We start from the raw sequence: 22,739 nt of genomic DNA, 5'->3' as shown, positions 1-22,739 counted from the left end.
AGCTGGCCCAGATTAACAACTGAGGGTTGATAGTTAGTGCTCAGAGGGAGGATCTTCACTTTAATACCTTAGGTACCCACAACAGGTCTGTGTGTTTGACCAGTAAACTCATCTGCGAGATGATTTCAAGGCTGAGTTAGCTGGGTGCCAAGTGGAAAAGGGTTAGAGACAACTTGATGGGGTGAACCCTGACATCTTCCATCAGTGTAATCATGGCGCAATAACTGACCCAAACACCAGCTCAGAGGGAGGCTGCAGTCAGGTTTAATTCATGTTTCTGAAAGCCAGCCGCTCCACTAACTGACAGGCCTTTAAATCTTTACCAAATGATTCTTCAGTCCGGTTTTATTATGACCCGAGGGTTCAACTTTAAAAAAAGTAAAAATCCCCAGTGAGAAGGTCAAAGGTTTAACCTTCATGATATGCATGTGTCCACCCCGCAGCAGTGTCCTTGACTCTGAGCTTCCAGGTTTATGACCAACACTGACCTCTGACCTCTCTGACAGAGGCGGGAAGAAGGAAGCACCCCCAGGGATAAATTCTGTATGACTTTCTCTTTCACTCTCATACTGTTTTTGCATCAAAATGAGTCGATATTTGCAGGTTTATTAAATGGGGAATAACCAAGTAAAATAAGCAACTGACACCTTTTCTTTTACCAGGTGACTGTTTTGCCTCGCTGTTTTGTTTTTCTTCATTCAAAGTCACAAACGTGCCAGAAAACAAGGAACAGTAGAAAACAGCAGACATATATGTCATCAGACTGCATGGATAAGATGTTAAACTTATAAAACACACTATTCTTTCCAAAGCTGATGAACAAAGTAGCTAACAGTGAGTATAATATCGGGCATGAATGTCTGGAACTTTATCAGATCTGGAGCCGATAAATACTCGTGACTACTGCAGAGTCATTTCACCTGGGAATAAATGCCCATGTACCCTTTCCTGTAGAGGATGGAAGCCAAATGTTGGCGTTTGGACATTTATACCCCTTTCACACTGGACAAAAAAATCCCAAAACAAAGACATGTATCACAACGGAAACAGACGCATCAGCTATATTTAATCTGGAGCTGACTGGCTGCATTTCTTGTTTAAAAAAAATTTAAAACATTTCATAACGGCCTTCATATTTCCAGCCTGAGGGATGAGAGAAATTGCAGAGGAAAACATATTCTCCGTCAAAAGTAAATTATGTCTCAAGGTGCATGGAGGATCAGTATCCTCAGGGAGCAGCTGTCACAGCAGGTAGTCTAAATCACTGACAGCTTCTTTATCATTACAAATTGTCCAATGAGAGACTGACTTTACAGCCTGCTGCTGACACTGACGTCTGGCCCTGTAGCAGACACTGTGTGCATGCTGGGAGGTAAAACCACAGCACAGCAAGAATTCCCCTGCGGTCGGCTACTGGAGGCAACGGAGGCAAGACCGAGCGCCTGCCATCCCAAACTGCTCCTGAGAAGAGGTGGAGGAGGAGCTCCTCCTTTCTGCTGGCACTCCTCAGCTGCTCTGATGTAATTGTTTAATAGAGGTGACCCAACATTTTCCAGGCGAGCGTCCCAGCAGGGACTGCAGTGCATTTTTTACTCCCCCTCTCAGAAGAGCTTATGGATCCTGTGAAAGTCAGTGATATTGTTGCAGGGCTGTCAACAGTGATCCCCCAGCAGGACAGCATGTAAATGAGTGAAACTATCAGGACCACATCTCTGAGCTCCACTGCACTGAATACAACACATTCCCTCTAACTGAGGACTGTCCTAAAGCTTTTCTGCAGTCTGTCAGTCATCAGGCCAAAGAAAAGTTTGTGCAGAGAGAAAGTAAAGTCGCTTTGTTATATAGCCAGTGCATGTTTGTGTTTCTGAAGTTGGATCTGGGGTTTTGATAATGCCGTAAATCTTCACCACCATTTTAGCCAGGAACCTTTTGAAAGAGAGTTTAAAAGTAAATCTTATGAAATGGTTGACTTTACTTACATAGTGATATTTGAATTAAAGTCACAGATACGATCTGAGCTGATTTGTTCTTACAGACAACAAAGCAAATACTAAGCTTGTGGTTTGGCAACATATTCTGAATGTGAAATTCCTCAAGAATCTTTTAATGCTTGAAACAGAAAAAAAAACAAAAACATTTTACACAAAAAAATTGTCATCTCAAGATCCACATATTTTATTTTTCAGATGCTGTCAGTCACATCTCATGGTCTTTATCAGCAGACAAGAGTTTGCTCAGCTGTTTTTGGCCGTAACAACTAAACTGTCCCCATGACAAATGACCAACCCTGCTGAGGAAGGCCTTGAGATGTGGCTGAATGTGCCACATATAGCCAACAAATTGTTATTAGTTTGAGCACAGTAAAGATTGTTACCCCAATTCACTAGATGGAACATTATTCCTAAAAAGAGAAAAATACGCAGCTGGAAGTGAGATATCTGGTGCTCTTTATGACACAGCAAATGATATCGCCCTTCCCAAATACACAACAACAACATTTAGAGCACAGTCAAAAGTATGACAGCACATTGAGTTCATTACTCTGTAATTTCCATGACATGCAACAGTCCCATACCAAAAAAAAGTCCCATACCTAAAATTTATCCAGGTACATTGCAAGACAAAAACAAACCCCTAAAACCTTCAACATGGTGGTTTCCTGCCTTTAAAGCTCTCAAAATTGTAGTGATGCTTAAACTTGTCCAAATTCATTATGAGAGTGTGACCCTACCTGGGTCATGAATAAATTAATTTCATCTTGCAAAATAAACTAAAACTAACCTGTTAAATAACCTGTCAAGTCTTCCAAATTTTGGTTTTAAGATTTAGTAGCGAAAAAGTGTCTCAGACTGGAGCTGAAACTCAAATGTATTCCTGGAAAAGTCCCATTAAATGATAATTACACGAGAAGCACAAACTGGAGCCACTAATGAACTTGCAATTTGTAAAGAGAGAGAGTTGACGTAATAAATCAGCAGCGTTACTCTCAATCGCTCCACCTCTGGCTGGATATTTAAACCAAACCACTCAAACATGACTCAGACTATCTATTGATCATTTAATAACATCCAGAAGATGCAGATGTCTGTCTCCATTAGTCCATTAGACAGGCCAATCTGTATGTAGTCATTCAAAATAGAACACAGCCTCACTTTACATCCTGTGTTTTACAACCTGCAGAGGACCATCTGTTTGTCGGAGCCCTCGTAACGTTTCAGGAACACGTCTGTAGTTGCATGTGAGGTGCTCCGACTGTAATATACAACACATTTGGAATCTCAGGCATCTGCCAGTCTCTGTATGACCTGAGGACGTCCAGTGAGAACAAAGACGAGCGATTCGATTGATGTGTCACGCCAAGAGCTAAAGAAATGTTACATAATGCAACTCTCAGAATGTTATATAATTCAACCATTAAAGACATATTTGACTTTCAGTCCAAACCCATAATATACACATGGATTTTAAACATTTTCAACCTTTAACATTCCTCTTGTGTGTTTAGTCTGCAGTCTCAGCATCTTTTCTGCATGATGAAAGCTGTCTGAAGGTTTGTCACTTCTGTCTCAAGTGTCCTATAATCTTTTGTTGTTAATCCAGCTCATATAAACGACTCCTTACCTTGTGGAAGCTCCCATGGAAGATTCTCTTCACTTGATCATTGTCGAACGTGACCCTCTGGATTTCACCGCGCTCGTCTTTGTTGTAGAAGGACACGGTCTTGCTGGAGGCTGAGCAGAGAGACAAAACAAAAGATGTTACCCATCAATCTCCTTTATTTTGTTCTTGTGTTCCCGAAAATGAGGTTGATCATCAGAAGCCTGTTAATTCATTTAAGTTCCTCCAGAAGTTTGCAAACCGACATCAAAAACACCAAACTTGCATCTCTAACTTGCAGGAAATTGAAATCAGTTCAGACACATTCCAAACACAGTTGCACACTTTGCACATTCTGATTTGGTCACTTTAAGCCAATATCTAAATCCAATATGTCCTGATTTGTTGGCAAGGTCTGATATGGCCACTTTGACTCCATTTCACAATGACTAACTTTCTGCACAGGTCACCATTGACAGTCTGCAACTGTTCTCTTCATGTGTTTTTGAACAATTTAACTTTCACTTCTCTTGGAAGACTTCAATGTCACGGACAAATGAGTGACATTCTGATGGAATATTTATCTGTTTATAGGGCTTAAAAACAAATCACAGAGTCCGCCAATTCCATGCATCACTGTCTAGAAACAGGATGAGCTAGCAAGCTAGCAAGTTACCTTGGGCCTCTTCTCATCGAACCTTCCACCATAATGTCAATAAGTAACTCACAACTCATGCAGTTTGTTTCTCCCTATAGATGATCTGAACCTCTGTGTCATCAAGAGGCCGTTATTCAAGAACCAGAACAACTGATCATCACTGGAGGTTTTCTATTGAGGCCCAGCAGATTGAATCTGAGGCTTTACGAGAGCCAGCTGAGCTCTTGATGACACCAGAGTTTTGTGGTTAAAGGAGTCATCTCGGTTATCAACCGAGACCAAAGCAGCCCAAGGACACAGCCGGCTCATTACACCCCACTCAGCTCTGTTCATGAGCAGATACGACACAATGAGGCCCAGCTGCTCCGCATGTCCTCACACATTAACCACACAGTAACGTCCTCTAACAACACACACACACACACAACAGTGGATAAGGACAGAGGAGATATTTACGGTTCAGAGTGACGCCGGTCTCTGGCTTGTGATCGCTAGTTGACACCTGCCAGATATCGAAGGCCTCGGTGGGTGAGTCGGGCAGGAGACGGAACATCAGGATGATGGTGTAGGCGTGAGGGAGACCGTCAGGGTGGATGTCTCTGGTCATGAGACAAAATCAGATGACATGTTAGATTTTACTGTCAATATGACAGGCTTTACATGCAGTATAACAGGTACAAGGTGGATCGGCTGCATACAAAGGGTGTCCACGGACATGTTCAGAAGTCTGAGGGTTTTTTTCCCAAATAAAAATGCAAACGGAAGAAATTAAATCCCAAGTATGAAAAGCAGTAAAATGATTTATGAGAGGTGACAGAGGGTAAAGAGAAAGGAAGGGACACCAGGTGAGACTCATTGGAAAAAATGACAGATGACACAGTAAACCATTTCCAAGTGGTATTATTGTTGGAGTCGCTGTTGCAAAGACAACCGAAAACTTTCCGTCTTCCTCAGAGCAACAAAATGTGAGTTTTACTGTTCATTTAGTCTCTAAAAGCTGCCAGGCTGACTGGATCACCAGGCTAATGGCAGACGGAATAGCATGGTGATCGTGAAGTTTACAGGAACCAATGTAAACTGTGATCTCATCTCATCTCATTATCAAGCGCTTATCCGTGAGGGTTGCAGGGATGTAACTGCTTTATCCCATTTTTTTTTCCAAGGGGTCACTGGGGTTACTGGAGCCAATCCCAGTTATCTCTCTGGGCGAAGAACTATTATTCAGTTGACTTTACATTTTGCAATCAACGTTTACTTCATGACCGTACCTTAAGGCATAAAAACAGTGCGGAAACTTAACATAGTCTAACATTTAGTTTAGTCAGATCTCAAATCAGCAGTTGTACTCTGGTGCAAAACCACAAGAGTGCACCATAATTAAATGGACTCGGTTTGCCCTCAACCTGACACAACTGTCAGGCAAACTGTAGCGCCGCAGAGATTAATCGATAAATTGATTTATTTTTTGAAAGAAAATTAGTTGCCAACAATTTATGTAGTTAAAAAATGTTTGAGTCATTTCTCAAGCAAAAATCACAAACTCTTGCCAATTCCAGCTTCTTAAATGTGAGGATTTGGTGCTTCGTGGTCATGAATTTAAAAAGGAAGGATCCTCTACAATGAGAATACCATACAATATCTGCTAAGAGTTTTTTTTACTTGTGATAAAATGTTTCAGCTTCTACATGAGTAAAGGATTTTAACAATGTGTCCACTGCTGGCTCTGCTCCGACATCAGAGCAGGATGTTTCTCATTTGTCCCTCTGATGTCACTACACATTCTGGAGAGTCGAACTTGGTAAACAGTCAGAACTCAAACTGTTTTCCACCACTTTGCTGTTGCATGTGATATTCTGGACATGGACTGCCTGTGTTGGGTGGCGGCCAGTGTTAACAGTCTAGTTTGTGGTTGCATTTGCACTCGGTGTTCTGACATAGGCTTGTTGTGTGAAACAGCTTCAGAGTGGAATGAAACACGGGTTCAAAGGCAGGCCGCACTCTGACCTCACTGAGCATCGTAAATCCACTGACCCAGTTAGTGATGAGAATGAGCTCCAACAGTCTGAACTCAGCTGGGCGGGACGCTTCGTGATACTGACATGAGCAACTTGGAAATTTTCAGAAGATGAAAAAATGCAGCATCATGGGGAAGCGCCAGGAGAAAAAGTTGGTCGAACTCAGGCCTGAATTTTTGTCTGGGTCTTGGTTTGGGGCTACAGACTTTTTCTTGGAAGATGTCAGGAACAAAACGTGTTTGGTGTTTAAGTGTTCGAATCTCTGGGAACACTTTCTCTAGAGACTATAAAACTGGTTTTGATTTGTTGTCCTCAAAAATACAATGACTGACTGAATTTTGTGCATTTCAATATCATTCTACTTACATCCTATCAGGCAAGTCTTGCAACACGGCGGCCATCTTGGCAATATCCCAAGGTAATTACAGCCGATTAACAAGACCAGGCTCCTATCTAAATGAATGGATAGGGAGCCAGAACGTGCATAAAAACACCAACTGCTTTTATGGTTCAATCCAGAGGGCTGCTACATGACACCATCTGCTCAGCCCACCAGAGCACTTAAACAGAGTTTAATATGATATTATCCTTTTCCATGTTTATTCAAGCACCGTCAGTACCAGCTCCTTCCTGCCACCAAGTATTTTGAAACTGTGTAATGACGCGATTAGCTGATACATTTCATGGTTCGGCTGTGATAAAGCAGATTATTGGCTTTTAGTGGGAAGGGGCAGGGTATGTGAACAACTACCATCTCTGATGTTATGGATTGCTCTTTTCCAAATGATCTCAGTGTTTTGTCTCCTCTCTTATAAAGGTGTCTCATACCACCAACCACAAAACGATAGCTAATAAATACAAATTAAGAATAAAAGAGGAATCAGGAAGGGTGCCTGACAAACAGAAATTGAAGGACCTCTTCTTTGTGTTGCTCTAAAAGGATAAACACCTCACACTTTTTCACTAGTACCCAACGGACAATGTATTTTCCTTTCTGAAAAGCCAAAGCATGATATGTGGCTTTTCTTTTTTAAGACAGATTAAAATTCTCTTCTATAATGGGCCTCATAATTGAAACATGTCAGCATTTGACAATGCAGAGATGGCTGGTTTTATAAAAAACATTCCCAGAAGAAGTGGTGACCAAGGAATCACCATGAGGCTGGTCAACCACAGACAAAATGAATCAAAGTTAGATGATGTCGGACTCACGTTGTGGGCTGACTTAGGAAGGCGTTCTTGTGGAGTCTGTACGCTGTGTAGCTGTTGAAGGAGCCTGTCTCCATAGAAACGCCTTTAACGTAGCTGTAGGTCTTCTCTGTCAGGTTGAACGCCTCCAGCATCCTGAAGCCTGAAACACGACAGATCAGGAGGACTTTTCACTAAGAAATTCCGGACAAATTTTCAGTCTTTTGTAAATAGTGAATTTCAGCATTTCTCCAAAATAGCCTCCAATGTCATTGTTTGTACTTACCAGGGGAAGTGAATCCATTCAGGAAAATTAAGGGACACGCTGCAGAAAAAGAAGGAAGGGTTAGGGTTAGGGTTAGGGTTAGAAGAAGAACGAAATTTACGGCATTTCACCACATAATTCAGATATTTTGGACTATTTTTCTACAGTCGATATTGTGCAAACTTACTTGATGTTGCAGTTTCACAAATGAAGGTGATCAGGTTTTCTTTGATGGTGTCGAAAGCATCAAAGTCGTCCACAACAAAGACGTGTCTTTCGCTGGGTTTGCTGCCGATCGCCTGCAACTCCACGAAATCCACATCAGCAACACCGATGGCAAAAACACTGTAACCTGAAGACCGGACACATAAACAGTCAGAATACAAACCAACAGAAATCCAGGATTTTATTTCCTTTGACACTGTAATATATTTTAGATCATTTAGCATGTTTGATTCTTGTTACCTGCGTGCTGCAGCTTGGCAGCATTCTTCTTCACTTCGTCCTGAGAGCGTCCGTCAGTGATTGCCACGACCACCCTGGGGACATTCCTCCTCATTCCATTTTCAATAGAAAAGGCCTTCTCATAAGTGTGTTTGAGAGCCACTCCTGTTGAACAGAGACAAACTGTGTCAGAAAAACAACTAGTCGACTTGCTGACTGTCTTCGTCACTGCGTCATGTGGTGTGATGTGAACCTGTCTTGGTGTTTCCTCCTCTGTAGCGGATGTGATGAAGAGCTGACATGGCGATGCCTTTGTCTCGATAAGCATTCAGCCTGAACTCTGTCTTTGCGTCATCGCTGTACTGCACAAATGACACCTGTTGGGAAAGTCACATCACTGGCATCAGCAACGAGTCGGGTCGAGTATGGTCACATGTAAAGCTCCCTATCACAATCACAAACAGAGAACAGGACAACCTCTAACCTTAAAAATGCTTGATTTTAAAAGGGGGAAACAAGGAACAACTTTAACAAAGAAAACAAAGGAGCAACATGCAAACAAAATGCAGCATGTATTCATGTTATAAGCAAGACTAAGTGTATAAAGTGTTCCTATGGTCCATACTGAAAACATTTGTAGATATTGATACTGACGAAGAAATTCACTTAGCCCCCACTCCTGTGAGCTAAGTTTGTATATTATAATTGGATGGACTTCTAGTTACTTTACTCTTGTGTGTTTTGACATCAACATGCTGTCATCTATAGAAGTCAAAGGCACAGTTTAAAGTCAGCTACTTAATTATAATTCTGCAGGACACAGTGTAAAATCATTACTGACCGGGTTAAAAACCTTTAATTTTATTTTCTTTACTCATCCTCTCATTTGGTCCTATTTCTAAGTTCACTCGTTTTATTTACCTGCTGTGTTTGTCTTGTTAGGGCATTCTTGTTGTCAGATGTTAATAATTACACTTGATTTAATCTTTATATCTGTACTGGGAAGGATTTTAATGAGCAACTTGGTTCCTTCCTCCCATGAGCTTTATTACTGTCTTTTACCAGGATGTTTTTTGTTGTGTACATAAAAACAAAACAACTACAGCATGATGTCAGAACAAATCGCTGTTTTGCGATTGGATCAATGTTTTTAATACAAACCTGCATTCCTGAGGGGCCAATCACATCGAAGGCACCGATCATGCTGTAGACGAAGTGCACGACTTTGGTGAAGCTCTCCTCGCCAATACTCCAGGAGCCGTCGATGAGGAACACTACATCTGCTTTGGCACCTTTGCACACTGAGGAAAAGAAAACAAGTCAATATGGAGCTTTTAAGTCCACGGCCCGACCTCAGGGCTGCATCACAAACACCAGGAGAGAAAATGGCATCGTCACACGGCATAATCGTGGTTTGAGAGCTGGAGTGCATTAAAAATGTCAGCTGAAAAGCGTGGAACAAACTAAACGATTGAGAAGAATGACGAGATGTAGACATGTATAGTAATTATGGGTTTCACTGATTTAAAAAAAAATCTGGCAGCACAAAACAATCAACATTTGGTTACCAGAAGGGTGAAAGTGAGCTCTCGTTAATGGGTTCCTCTCAGACCAAAACGAATCGGGCAGAAAGCTTTGAATAATCTTTGCCTTATGTGATGCAGCGCTCTCTGTAATCTCTTCCCTGCTTTCCTCACATTCAGAGATTTATAAACAAGTTTTACACAAAAACCAACGACACAAACAGATTCTTTGGACTGCTCTGTCTTCCTTTTTCAACACCTAAGTTGTTGGTTCTTAACGGCCGTGTTCCCCCTTCATGCGCCCCGCAGGGCCAGCAACACATGTGGTGGCTATTAATCCACTGCTGGCACGAGTCGGAACGACTCAGTGCTCAAACCGCTGCCTCGGCCAAAAACGCGGCATTGAGGAGTTTCCAATCAGAGCTGAGCTTGAATGAAAATAATCGATCCATTCAGTGCTGAGATGATCTGCATTTTCCTCAAAGGCTGTTTAGGGCCTTTGGGACGGCCCATGTGTCACTGCAGCATAATGAGTCCCATGAGGATGCTCAACTTGCTCAATTTACTTCTACACTTACTTTTAGCTTGCACTGAAGGAGTAAAAGCTAGCTCATTCCTATGAAGGCTGCTCAGTGGCGCAAGAGGCCAAAAAACAAAAAGTCTTTTTGAGTCCCTGTGTGTCCCTTACTGTTGTAATTACACAGTTGGGCCACAATGTCAGATTGGCCTTCAAAGACTGCACTCTTTCTCGCTGCAAACTAATGTTAACAGTCCACTTGTTCTTGGAGTATATTATGTATGTCTGCTTAGTCACTTTCACAGACAAAGTGCATGTTTACAGAAGATAAGCAGACAATAACTAGAAAGTCTGATGCTTCTTTTCTGTAGCCGGCTTCTGTCTGGCTCTCTATCATTGCAACTGTCAGAGAACCATGACCTTGATGTGTTCTCCAATTAAGTACAAAATAACATGATTTGATTGGCTGTCTGCACAGAGAGAAAAACAGTTGCATTTTGAGTGGTATAATCACAGACAAGGGGCGCTATCATGAAACCAAAAGCAAACATCAGTATGCTGTAGTATAAAAAGACAAAAAACAAACATGAAATATCATTTCAGCTGGACCGTAATTGACAGCATTGGATAATATGTTCCATGAGACACTTACCTGCCCATGCTGGAGGGATGGTGGGTGGAGGTGTTGGTGTTGGCGGGAGTGTTGGAACTGGAGTTGGCTTCACCACTGTGAGAAACACAAACAGTTACAAAAGTGTCATCAACATATTTGTAATAAATACCGAACAACAGTAAACATGTCATATGATGAAGTCATTGTCTTGGATCAGTCCTGTGAGGTGATGTCACTGCGTCATGTTCCACATCTCCGACACATTCAGACATGTCACAGTTTGACTGAGACTACTGGAAACACAGAGCCTGTTATCAGCTTTTCCTTCATAAATCTGAAGTGCCAGGTTCTGGAGGGCATTCTATTTCTGTTGTTCCATCAGTGATGTGGAGGTCTTTGTTAAACAACACTCAGAACATAAACATCTCATTGCATCTGAAAACCTACAAACCTACTGTGTGTGTTGTCTAATAACTTAAACATGTCCAGTCTGATTTTAATTTAACGTTTGATTTGAAAACATAAACATACATTGCTCTACATGATGAGAAAAATATTACAATGAAGTTCAAATAATCTGCAATGTGTGTTTGTATTTTATTATAAAACAGATGTTTATCCTGCATTAAACAGCACATACATCTCCTGTAGTGTCGTATAAATAGTGATATCACTGGGTTGGAACGTTGGAACATTTCGCAGCAAATGTGACTTCTCCTACAAGTAGGCAGACTTGTGTTTAGCTACGAACAGTTTTTGAATGCACCTTCTCTCTGCATGTATTGTGAAAAAACCCTCAAGTCTGAACAGTTACATTCAGTTCATGAAAATTCAAATCACTTTTGCTTCCAGTTGCAGCACTCACATGTTCTCTCCTTGGTGCTGACCCCTGGACCTTCCAGATTCGGGGTCTGGACGAAGACGGTGGCGGTGTACAGAGCGTCAGGAGAGAGTCCATCAAAGCAATACTGAGGTAGCCCAGCAGGGATTGTGATCTCATGCTGTCCTTTACTGGAGGCTGCAGATGAAAGATACATGAAAATTTTAACTCACAAATTGTAAGAGTTAAAGCATCATCAGAAGGAATGATTGCTGATTTTAGACATTCTCTGACACTTTGTTTAGTTAAAGACATTTTTTTAGCTAAAATTTACACATCATATATTTTCAGTATGTATGTGTATTTATGTGCATGTATGCATGGTTGTTTCTGTTCATAAACATTTGTTTTTGCTGTTCAGATTTTTGGATTATCTGGATTGCTCCAAATAAAATAGCACTGTTTAATGGTCAGGTTAAATATTGTACATTATGTTCAACAAATGAAAGTCCAAACTGTTGATTTTCACACTGTGTGAGCATGCACAACCACTTAATTAAGTCAAAGATGTTCTACCTAAGGGGAATATACTCTTCTCTGTCTTTCTTTTTTAGGTTGTTAAGTATTTGCTCAAACTTTTAAGGGACACCATCTCTGAGCAAGTGATGGTACTGATTTTGGGTGGATACATAGAAAGTTTGAAAAATCCATAAAGTCTGCACATGAGGATTTTGCTACCATACTTCCACATATATTAAGGCCTTTGTATGAAGACTTACAAATGGAGGTAAAAAAGCTTTCTGGGGGCTGATCTGGTGTGCAGACTCAGTTGTTTTTATTTTTCATTTTTGCTTCTGCTTGGATAATCTAATCGAACTGTTACTTTTGTACCAAATCAAAAACAGAAAGCCAATGAAGACTCGCTAGCAGCATTTGTAGAAAAAAACAAGACACATGAGCAGATCCCTTATTGTTCATTAAAATATTTTTGTGGGACTCATTGATCTGCTTGATCACATTCAAAGCAAGACTGACTCATGTACTGTCATTGGAGCCACTTAAGATCTCCAGAGTTTGTCGTGGATGGCTGGCCTTGTTAACCGCACCCGATGGGTTTTATTCACTCTTTTAGCTCTGAATCTGTATGAGATTAATCTAAGTGTTGAAAACTAAGATATCTAATCATTATACGTATCTCCAGGGGCGCTATAGAATTGATAATTACTTCCCCAGTTGGGGGACATTTCTGTATTTTATAACTGGGCTTAACAACTCAACAACTGGGCCTGCTGGCTGATAATGTTGGCAACTTCAGCCTGTATTTCTGCTTCACAAATGAATGATGATGTTATTATTTTGCATATTATAGCACTGTACTGTTTCTGTGTTCCAAAAGAGCAAATTATGTGTTCATGTAGGACGTTGACTCGTGTATATATTTTTTCAAGACCTTTAAGTTGTACCTCCAAATTGCTTTTTCGATTTGTCTTGTCTGATCAGTTGAGAAGCACTTCTCTTACTCTTCTTTAAAAGTTAAAACAACCTTACTTCTCTTTCAAAATTGTCATAACATTTGTGTCCGTTACAAACCACAATCTAGTATTTTTTAACCCTTTGGGCTTTTGAATTTATAGTTCTGTCTGTGTCTCTGTATCTTCTGTTTAGTTACTAAAGAAGGAAAATAAAAGATCAGTCAATGCTGCTTAGATTCTACAAAAGCTCTCATCCATCTCAACGTCTGTGTGATAAATAAATCCAACAACTGACCCTTCGAGTGAAGTGTTTACACTCTGCATGGCTGGGCAGGGATTTATTGATAACAGGGTTTCCTATTTACACTCTGCATTCTGGTTAAGCACAAACAAACAAAGCCTGTTTATTACAGAGACAGCTGCCACGGATGGTGATTGCTACTCCTCAGTGTCCTGAACTAAAGTTAGCAGGGTTTCATCATTCTCTGACACATGACAGAACCCAGCAGCACGGTGGTGATGCAACACTTTGAGAATGAGCTCTGTAATATCAACAAGTTATGATCGAAGTCACTTCATATAAATCGTTTTTCGGAAAACACACACTCCAAAACAGTGGCCCTCATCGCTCAAGATTGATGATACAGAGAGTGGTGTTGACAAAATCTAATCCCTGAGACATCTCAGCTGCATATCACATCAGTCTGAGTCTTACAAACTGGCAGCCACGTGTTCTTCTCACCAGTGTTTCCATGGATTTAAACTCTGGAGAAGTGGAAAAGACCTCTGTTCACAGTTTTTCCACTTACTCATCTCACCACCGTCTCCGACCACTGTTTGCATTTCCATTTGAGAACAAACAGTTGACTGGTTTGTTGACTTGAGAGCAACGTCTGCTGCTTCAGATTCTCACTCATCCTCCGGTGGTGGTTTACCAGCCATCTGTCTCATGCTATTTGCTCTGGCATCATGAACGGCTAATAGCTACCATATAGATATTCAAATATGGAGGCCCCATTCCTGGTTTTTCCTGCTCTTTAACTGCTAACCCGTCTCGGTGTGCGAATACAAACCAGATGGGGTTGAAATACCCTGCAGTAATTGAAAAGGATGTAATGCTTGCAGACTGAGACACAATTAAAGCTTGGTGGTCGGACACTTTCAATCCAGGCCAAAACTTGCATCCTGCTCAGAGTAATAATCACAAAGTGGAGGCCTGAAGATAAACAGAGTCTAAGATGTGATCCCTTCACGGTCTGCTGAGTGCTGTGACAGATCTGTTGCATCCATGGACGCAGAGATGATGTCATGTGGAGATACATCTGCAAACATTACAGCTTGTATCACCCCAAACAAGTCACCCTCAATCAAGAGATGACTACTAAAGTGGAGCACACCACCGTCATCAGGTGTACACATGAATCTGATATGTCTACAGTAGGCCGAGGTATTGGTAAGGACAGCTGATGATGTTTTTCAAGAAATTTTAGGGGCTGTCCAGGTTACTGTAATCTATCAAAGTAGAATTAAAGCAGCATTCAAGATTCAAAGTGTTTATGACAAATACAATTACAATTTGCTTGTCAGATAATGGTTGTTTTGTGGGTTGTTTGTAAAGTGAAATGTCAAACATTTGTTGGTTCCAGCTTCATGAAAGTGAGAAATTGTGAGGTTCGTCTGACCAACAGTCAAAGAAAATAAAACAATGGTGTAAGTTCGGCTACTTACGGTCCACAGGGTTGAGTTTGATGCGGTACGATGTTGCCGCCCTGTGAGGAGCCCACTTGATGCAGAACTTGTCGTGGTCGACATTGTATGTCTCGATGTTTGTAACATTCAGGTAGACTAAGGAGAGAAAGTCACATTTCAGCAAACCAAACATATCAAAAGTAGAGGTGGATTGTTTTCTTGATTATAAGATGCTGTGTGTTACGGATGTGGAAGATTCTGCATCAACACAGAGATGATATGAATTCTTGGTGGACGTTTGGCTAAGATTACTTATGTAGTAGGTATGTCAGAGGGAGGGAGAGATATGCAGTAAGTGATAATAAAAACTCAGCAAGTATAGCAAATGTCGGATTTATGAACGTGCTGGGAAGCACGAACTGGAGGAGACTTCTGTCTCTCAACAATTACTAATCACTTAAGCCATTTTCACCTGAAGCTAACATCTGCAGCCATAAATAATAACTGTTACTGCAAGCCCAGCTAATCCGTCAAGATCTGAGAAGGCGTTGTCAACTTTGCTGTCCAACTCTGAGAGAGGCTTGTGCAGCAGATTTAATAACTGCCTTATCTTAAAGATACAAAGTGAAAACAATATTATTAGACAGATAACAACATGCAAGGCACTGCAGATGGATAAATGTTTTATGTAATGTTTACGTATTGAAAAGACGCAGCTTTTATTTTGAAGACTGCTGTAGCCTGATTGTTGGAGGGTCTGTCTGAATAAAAATTCAAATGATGAAAAGTAGCCACGTGCAGTAATATAGATCATTGAGGACGCCATACATTGAGATGCATCGTAACACCTGTGAAGTCAAATAATGCTAATCCTAGACCCTGAAAAGTCAACAGGTCAGGTACAGGAGTTACATAAGTAAAAAATGTTCTTTTCCTTAGTGGTACGTGTCAAAGCAGATCATTTCAGAGGTTAACCTTATGAAAACAGACCTCCTGTGGGAAAACCTCAAAGAGAATCAGTAGTTTTGGGTGTATTCTGTATGATGAATGAAGGCACTGTGGAAATATTTTTATTGCACATAAAATGCCTTCGTTCCCAGCTCATTAGAATGAGCATATCTAAAAAATATACTGTGCAGAGTTCAAATAAGTTATAGAATGTAAAGAAATATTTTGTCCATGTTTCTACATTTTGAAATCTTTTGGATCATTATGTTCTGTGTTTTTTTAAAAAGTAAAATCTAATGGAAATACATGTCAAAACATGTTTATCTTTACATACTTCATTATTTATTATGGTTTATGACTTATATAACCTTTTATCTTAGGTTGTACATCACAATAGGCAAAAATACTAATGTTGGCACTGGTGGACCACTTTTGTTGCAGAGTTCAAAGGGATAAGATTCCTTTACTGCTGCTGCTCTAATACAATGGAGGTGAAGTCATTTTTAACTACAGTAACTTTTTCAAATTTACATTTTAATGCTTTTCAACCATTTCTGTCATGTTTTTATAGGCACAAAAAACATAACTGTTTGTCCAAGATAAACAAGTCATCTGAGTCTGAGTCCTAAGAGGACAAGTCCGTGTCACAAAACTTCAGAAGAAAATTGCAGGTCTGTTCGGTCTTCGAATGCAGAGCACAGACTTTGTACTAACAGTGTTTTAAGAAACTTAGACAAACTGATCTGAAAAATTCTTCCAGTTTCGAACTGAGAATTTTCATTTTCAAGACAAGTTACTTCTTTGTGCGGTCTTAAATGAGTGAAAGTGAATACAATTCCATTTAACTTTGCTGTATTTGGTGGCAAGGACATCAGTAGTGGCAAAACCAAGACAAGATCATAAATACAGGAAAACTATCTGCACAGCTTCATATCATTGGGTTTAAATGTGTTGTGATTTAAAGAACTGATGGTATTCTTGACAGCATTTGTACTTACGTGTTGTTCCCTGTCCATCCAGAGGTGTGCTCACGCCCCCGGTGTACTGAGCCACCACGTTCACATCGTAGGTGGTTCCAGGCTGCAGGTTGTGCAGAGTGTAGGAGGACACGTCACCCACAAAGAGGTCTATTGGCTGTTCTGTGCTTCCTGGAAGGCAACACCACACGGATTAAAAGAGAAAAAAGTTCAGGACCGAATCGTGTAATTACTGTCATTGTGTAACCAAACCAAACACTTTCACTCATCTCAGAGTCAGAAAACAAACATCAGAGAGTGTCTGCAGAGGGAGCAGCTATCTGGGAAGCATTTTACAGATGGTGACTCACAGTGGAGGCCAAGTTCAACATCGAACCAGTCGAGCACAAATTCTTCACAAAATGAGCGAAAATTAAGATTGAAGGATTTCGACAAAAAGTTCCATCTCAAGGGACACTTACTAGGTTTTTTCGGAGTGTGACATGGTCTTCAACTGAGACCTAGATGTCCACTTATCGTCCATGGTTAAAAATAGCTATCATAAATAAATGTAAACTAAAACGTAAAAACAACTTTTGAACCGTTATGCTCGTCATGCTTTCAAAAAAATCACGTTCTGCCACATAAATGCATAAAGGAACCCCCCTTCTCTGTTTCTCAAGGGGAAGACCAGCGTACACTGTGTAAAAGTGTAAATGTGACCTCACCTGTAGGAGTGTATGTCAGTCTGTATCCCTGGACAGGAGCTGCCACTGGGTCCCAGGCCACTCTGAATCTGGTGTACCACTCGTCAGAGATCCGGAGGTTTCTGGGACTCAACAGGCCAACTGTGAGAGAGAGGAGAAACGGGTCAACAACAACAACAACAATCTGTCTTAGCAGCCTGGGGAAACAACATGGCTGAAAGTCCATTTAACTGGAGGTGAAGAAGACCTTCTAAATCTTGAAATCTTTAAGTCGAGAGTTCTTCTTCACGGCCATAAAACTGTATTCATCTTTTAAGTGTCAGTTGTTTTGTCAATGATTTCCATGAAATAAGTGAGAATACCTTGAACTGGACATGTGAATTACATGTTTTTATCATTTCAGCAACACAGGATCAACTGAATGCAGTTTTCAAAGTGATCCTTATAACTCAACACTAAAACGCTCCCTGGGTAAACATTTCTGCCTCCTCAGTTGTGATTCACTGCTGACTGACTTGACTTACATCCATTTATGAAATTCATTATATACACGTGTTTACATTTGAGCCTTTACTCAGACTTGTTCAGCTGTTGTGCTCAGACTTGGATGGATGCCTAAAAGTGCGCCTGACACACACGCATGCATGCACACACGCACGCACGCACGCACGCACACACACACACACACACGCACACACATCTTCAAGTTTCTATTATTTGTATTACTAATGCTACTGCTCACCAGTAAAGTGCTCTCTGGTTCAGCTCCTGTGAGACTCGAGTGGTCTGAACGTGTCATGTTAACACATTTTGGCGCTGCTGACTAATGTATGTCTCCTGTATTTATTTTCACTGTACAGACGCTCACTGTAGCGCTGCAAGCTGTCGTGTTTAGCTCAGTGGAAGTGAGCTGTAACACAAAGTTCACCAGTTCTATCCCTTCAGTAATTGTGACCACAGTGAAATACTTACAGATGTAGGCTGAGAGGTCTCAGGTCTTATTGCTTTCATGTTTATTGAACATTTTGTGAGTCATACTGCAACCTTTTTTTTCCTGTTTGGACTAAATGTGAGTTTCTGTTTTCTGAGAAACTTTATTTACAGCAAAAACTCCATTCTTGAAACAAGTCCATAAAGAATCTGTTAGGTTTCAAATTCTTTCCTCGAAAAAAACATTTGCTAAATGCACCTCTTCTGTGTTGCACAATCACCTTCTCATAGCTTCAGTTCTCTACTTAAGTTGTGTATTTGTAGTCCAATAGTAAAGGATGGATTGTTTGTAACATACTGTTCACATGGTTTAATAATGGAGAAATGAATTATGGCAGAGTTTTCTTTCTAAGTGTTAATAGACCAACAGCAGCCTCTTTACAGTCAACTTGGTGATCCTGAAAGAATCCAATAAAACTGGCCACTTTTCTGCTGCTTGACTGGAAACTAGTCTTTTTCAGACATGTAACACAAGCTGAAATCTATAACTTCCAAGACATTATCATCGTTTCAAGTGAAGTTTGCATGCTTGTATCGGAGAAGATTGTGAGAGACATGCTACTGCTAAATTAGCTACTTCAAGTCTCTATCTATTAAACATGTAAGTATAGTGATTATTTACTGGACAAAATGCAAAAGACATTGGACTAAGGCTGCCTTCAGACATGGTGTGATAGTGCTGGACTTAAACTGATTTGGCTCGACACACAGTCGACCTGGAAAGATGTTGCTACAAATCATTTCTCTGTGAAAGCAGCGCCTCTTCTGTCACTGCTAAAAAAAATAAATAAAATAAAAACCTGAATTGGTGTTAATCTGTGGATGCCTCACCTGTACGTCCGTTTCCATTGAGGTTCCCTCCAGGGCCCTCTGCGTAGATGGCCTCTACGGTGATGTTGTACGGGGTGTCGGGGATCAGATTCTGCAGTCTGGCGTTGTTTCTGTTTCCTGGAACCACAGTCTGAGGAATCGTAACACCACAGAGTCAGAGGTTTCCAGACACCAAGGAGTGTCTGATGTAATCCAGAAAAGACAGCAATAGATGGTGTGACACTCTCTGGTCTGTTTGGGTGTGCCTTGTTATTTGCTCCTCCTGATTGGGATGGGACTGGGATGCCACTTCCACTGTTTTGGAGCCTCAGTGGACAGTTGGCTGACTGAACGCACCTGGTCTCTGAGGCTATAAAAGCTAAAAAGGTTTCTCTCTTCCCTACCCTCCATCATTGTCTTTTGGTTTGTCTTATGAGTAGTGTTTACCTTACTTTAATAAGTTGTTCTTGTTCCATACAAAATATCATGCATAGATTTCTTTTCTTACCAACATGCAAACAAATCCACACCTCATTTCTTAGGACTTGTAAAATAATTGATTGACTTGTTTGGTCTTGATCAAACGCACCTGTCCTCCAACTTTCTAAGGTGCAAGAACTTTGTATTTATTGTTACCTTGCTCCTCCCTTTTAAGCTAAACTTTGCATCACCCCCAACTATCAATCAGTGATGTGCACTTTGGTGACTTTGTCACCACATTTAGCAAACCTCTTTGTTTCTAAAAATATATAAATTGGGGGATTATTCTGACCATCAAGCTATAAATATATTCAGTTCATTTAAAGTGTATTTCATTCCATGCATACTGCTGAGAGAGGGAGCAGAGAGAGAAAGAGCAGTCTGTGGTTCCTCCACGTCTCCACCTGCACCTTTCTACAATTATGTGATGCTGAAACTTTCTCTGTAACAGAGCTTGTGGATATATTATCTGTTTGTTTGTGCTTCTCCTCCACTCTTTCTGTCTGAATCAGACTCTTCCTATTGCTTATAAATATGAAGATAGTTTGTTAGATCTGCCTTAATTTGTAGTATTCTTTTACTTCAAATATACGATGTCCTTGCAGTAAATTTGTGATTATTTGGCTCCCACTGGTTTATTTAAACACTTTCATGTGAATCTACATGCAAGTAATATATTGCTATGAGCTTTTACCCCAGTTTGAATTGGTTTCCATTTGTTCAGCAGACTATTCTCTAATAAGCAGAATGGAATCATTTCTCTGGTGTCCTGATGCAGAAAATTATAGTTCATTTGGCTCATGGAAACTGTGTACAAACACAAACCTCATCCATCGGCTGCAGATGCTAAATTATCATAGTGCGTAATATAAATGGTTAATTCCCCAACAGTCCCAGTCCGGAGAACTCCTTTCATCACCGTCCCTCCACTGCAGTTAGCTGACTCATTCAGAACAGGTGCTTCGCTAACAAGACAAGGGGGAGCACAGCTGGGCCCACTCCGCCCTCCACCCCTGCTCCAACTCATTATTTAGGACTATTAATAATGTAAATATGGCACAAATTACAGTGTTTATTTAACGGAGCCTGTAATTACTCTCACTAATCTGCGATTTATAACCTGAATGAGCCAAGGGAATCCTGAGATCTGACTTCACCACATTGTTTGCAGAGAACATCACGGCAAATGATGAACAGCAAGAGTTTACCCAAAACAAAAACACATCTTCACGTGAAATAAATCTCTTTTCATTGTAGAATGCTGAGAGTCAAGAGGACAAAATGAGTTTGAGATTTTTGATCGTGATGCATTTTCTTTCCTTGTTCATCTTCTGTCAAAAGTTTTAGTGAGAGAAATGAACTGCAAATATATTTGTTCACATTTTTTAGTTTTTTGTGTGTTTTCTACGTGCTCTTGGCTTCTTGTTTTAAGAGTTTATACTCTTAAAATGATGTCTTTATTTGCAAAACACAGCACAAAGTTCCTCCTCCTGGACTAATGCTTTATCTCTGTGTTGATGCAATATTGTGTCATTTTGGCTGCTGTGATTGGTGCAAGTGAGCCTTGAGGTGTCACAGTTTACTTACAAACTCTGTGATGGGGTCTCCGGTCATGGGGGCGTAGCCGATCCTGTACTGTCTCACAGGACCCTCGGCATGGTCCCAGCCGATAGTGAGGGTGCTGGTGGTGGCATCAAACACACGCATGTTTCTTGGACCAGCGCGCGGCACTGCAGCAGAAACACACACAATGTGTTATCTCGTGCAACAACACACTTACTGTATACAACACTGTGAATTTATGCACACCACAATATAGTATGTTACAAGACACTGGATCTGTTGCTTAGAAAATATATCTATGGGGTTAGCATTATTTGTTTTTCAGTTGCTTTAAAAATAATTGCATGGTTGGGAAAAAAAAAAAGACTGACGGATCTAAATTCATTTTGACATACTGCCACAGCATAGACCTTTTGACTTTTCCCCCCTACACGTAAACACAATTATCTGAACTTTCTCCCCCTTACATTTCATAAAAGGCTCATTACTTTACTCTGATGCATTTAAGGGGAATTACGGATTATTTTTATTCGGCATCATTGTACTTCTACAGGAGGAAAGCATTTAGAGACTTTTGCAACCTCTGCAATTTTGCAGTATTGGAAAGTGTGTTGGTTCACTTTGCTCAGTGAAGAAGCCATTAATCATTACGTATATCATCAACTCATTATGTGCCACTTGTGATAAGATATAAACATGAAAACAGAAAACAGTCACATTGATGACTCGCCTCTTAAACATCCATGCACATGACTCAATGCAGACATAAACAGTGGTCAGCGTGAGTCAGTTATTTGATAAAACATTATATGTATACAGTGTCAGCTTGTGAGATTGTTGGACTTACGTGTTTTGCCGTTGCTTTTGACAGGCGATCCCTCTCCATCAGCGTACAAAGGCGAGACAGTGACTGAGTAGGGAGTGTCTGGGATCAGGTTGTCCAGGAAGGCATTGTTAATATTTCCAGGAACCAGGACCTTTATGGAGAGGAAAGCAATGAGTAAAGAAATATAAAGGCCTCATCCTCACCAGGACAGCCTATTCAAATGTGCGTTCTCATGCATGACATAAAGGTCTGGCAGTGATAATGTATATCATGACCTCACTGCTCATCCCACATCCAGTTATCTCCCCAAGCACCCTGCTGCCAAAGTTTTCCTGAAACACTAACAAAGTCCTGGGAGGTTAGATGCCAAACAAATCATTCATTCAGTAAGTGGACTGACGGATAAACAGTTTCTGCTAGGAAGCGGCTGGAGAGTGCGGAGTCTGTCAGCAACTCAGAGCAGGCTCAGACATGCAGCTCAACGTGTTTTCTAACAACAACGATGACTGCAGACCGTCTCTTGTCACTGGGATTATCACGGCATCTATCCTGTGCCACAAAAACCCAAACCTCTTACATCATGGGAAACAAATCTGCAGGTTGAACTCACGTCCACCCCCATCTACAGCTTTTGTTTTGGTTAAAGTTAAATATCTCC

The 22,739-nt window shown here is 40.7% G+C and overlaps 1 protein-coding gene across 9 annotated transcripts in view; it reads right to left on the bottom strand.

Moving 5' to 3' along the window:
* Nucleotides 1-22,739, bottom strand: part of col12a1b (collagen, type XII, alpha 1b) — a 141,028-nt gene that overhangs the window by 23,573 nt on the left and 94,716 nt on the right. For 8 of the 9 annotated variants that reach the window (XM_037085510.1, XM_037085509.1, XM_037085505.1 and 5 more), the window contains 16 exons: nt 22,103-22,232; nt 21,280-21,422; nt 19,234-19,363; nt 17,434-17,553; nt 16,748-16,897; nt 14,841-14,957; nt 11,686-11,838; nt 10,860-10,934; nt 9,329-9,468; nt 8,421-8,544; nt 8,189-8,332; nt 7,911-8,075; nt 7,745-7,783; nt 7,483-7,621; nt 4,712-4,854; nt 3,622-3,731 (listed from right to left, as the gene is read on the bottom strand). In XM_037085510.1, coding sequence (XP_036941405.1) covers nt 3,622-3,731; nt 4,712-4,854; nt 7,483-7,621; nt 7,745-7,783; nt 7,911-8,075; nt 8,189-8,332; nt 8,421-8,544; nt 9,329-9,468; nt 10,860-10,934; nt 11,686-11,838; nt 14,841-14,957; nt 16,748-16,897; nt 17,434-17,553; nt 19,234-19,363; nt 21,280-21,422; nt 22,103-22,232 — 2,022 coding nt within the window. Of the gene's footprint in view, nt 1-975; nt 1,927-3,621; nt 3,732-4,711; nt 4,855-7,482; nt 7,622-7,744; nt 7,784-7,910; nt 8,076-8,188; nt 8,333-8,420; nt 8,545-9,328; nt 9,469-10,859; nt 10,935-11,685; nt 11,839-14,840; nt 14,958-16,747; nt 16,898-17,433; nt 17,554-19,233; nt 19,364-21,279; nt 21,423-22,102; nt 22,233-22,739 lie in introns of those variants that run through there. The other variant, XM_037085513.1, reaches the window with a different exon arrangement.

The sequence above is a fragment of the Acanthopagrus latus genome, chromosome 22 (genome assembly GCF_904848185.1).
Source record: "Acanthopagrus latus isolate v.2019 chromosome 22, fAcaLat1.1, whole genome shotgun sequence".
NCBI classification, from domain to species: domain Eukaryota; kingdom Metazoa; phylum Chordata; class Actinopteri; order Spariformes; family Sparidae; genus Acanthopagrus; species Acanthopagrus latus.
The sequence above is the reverse complement of the archived record's forward strand: the minus strand, read 5'-3'. Positions and strand labels throughout refer to the sequence as shown.